A 1,547-nucleotide genomic window follows, 5' to 3' on the forward strand; every position below is an offset into this window, starting at 1 on the left:
TAGGACAGAAGCCGAGGACAAGAGAGGTGCAGCCAACTCACCCTGAAGGCGAAGTCGTTGGCGGCGTCGGGGTCGAGCACTGTCAGCGTCGCCAGCGAGGTGTTGGCGGCCGCCGACTCGTGCACCGTCACCTGCCACTCCCTCCTGCTGAATCGCGGCGACACGTCGTTCTCGTCGCCGACTCGCACCAACACAGTGCCCGTGCCTGGGGGTGGGGGGTTACTTTGATGCCAGTGTTGGCTGTGGAGTCTAATCGCCGCCTACCCAAGGGCAGGACGGAATGCCTCCCATTCGGTGTAACTCACTCATTCCGTCGGACGCTTCAGCATTTCCATAAAATATGCAAATCCCTTTCGCATGGGTTATTAAGTGCACAATCAACGAGTTATAGCAAATTATGGCATGCAAATTCATGCATAATTTTCTCGTATGCATCACTTTATCATTGTCTGTAACCACTTAGTTGTGCATTAAAATGCATACCGCAAATTCCTGCAACATGCAATCTACGCTTGCATCTTGCATTATTACACGAGGCTACAATTCGTTCTGAGCCATTAGCGCTAATACGACGGCGGACGCGAGGGCACAGGAGGCGACGCTGACGGCGAGGGTGACGATGAGAGTGAAGATAATCTGCGGTGATGGGCTCAGCGAGGAGGACTATGATACTGAAGCTCCTTTGATAAGAGTGGCAATAATGAAGAGAGAAAGGGAGATAAAGCTGATGCCGATAATGATGATGGACATAGCGAAAGGAAAAACGATAATGGCGCCGGCGAGAGGAAAAGATCCCAGAAAATAAAAACTTTTTCAGGAAAGGAAAAAGTTACGCGTCGGTGCAGGAAAAACAACTTCCACGGTGATGTAAAGGAGCAGAGATAATGCAGAACCTCGGAAAAAATGCAAATAGATCCATCAAAGAAAACGGAGTTCCTTTCCGAATGTCAGAATCCCTCGCCTCCCTCCGTAAATTTCTTGATAATTCTGGGCTATTCCACTCGGGCATGAGAAATGCAGAAAAAGGCGGGAAGGAAGAAAGAAAAAATGGCTCCGCGGAACTGGAGCACGAGTGCGCGGGCGTAAAGAAAGAGGAAAATATTACAGCTGTCACTATCACTCGGGCGGGCGCGCCAGCGGGCTCAGGGCGGCGCTGAGAGAGGCCGCACATAACGGGCGCGTCCTCCGCTCGGAGAAAAATCCATCGCGGAGGAGGCTGGGCGCGTCGCTCGGCTCGGGCGCTGGCCGCATGCGACGCGAGGAAGAGGGAAATCTGAACTGCAGAAATATGTCGTTCGTGTGTAGGGCCGCGGGGACATTCGATGTTACTTGGGAATAAAACCAGAACGGCAAATCTAAATCTCCCCGGTCATGCTTTCATATCTTAAAAATATATGGGTTCCAGATGTTTGTCACCTGAAGTCTGGTTTGGTCTCGGGGAGAGCAGGTTACCATGTGCTAAATGAAATGACTGACATCACGGGAAGCACACTCCGCAGTGCTACCCGGCACACATTGGCCGAGTCTATGAACGTAAATATTTACAG

The 1,547-nt window shown here is 51.3% G+C and overlaps 1 protein-coding gene across 1 annotated transcript in view; it reads right to left on the reverse strand.

Moving 5' to 3' along the window:
• Positions 1-1,547, reverse strand: part of LOC119589295 (putative neural-cadherin 2) — a 38,272-nt gene that overhangs the window by 26,820 nt on the left and 9,905 nt on the right. The window contains exon 2 of the mRNA XM_037937917.1: positions 42-205. Coding sequence (XP_037793845.1) covers positions 42-205 — 164 coding nt within the window. The remainder of the gene's footprint in view (positions 1-41; positions 206-1,547) is intronic.

This window comes from Penaeus monodon, chromosome 25 (assembly GCF_015228065.2).
Source record: "Penaeus monodon isolate SGIC_2016 chromosome 25, NSTDA_Pmon_1, whole genome shotgun sequence".
NCBI classification, from domain to species: Eukaryota; Metazoa; Arthropoda; class Malacostraca; order Decapoda; family Penaeidae; genus Penaeus; species Penaeus monodon.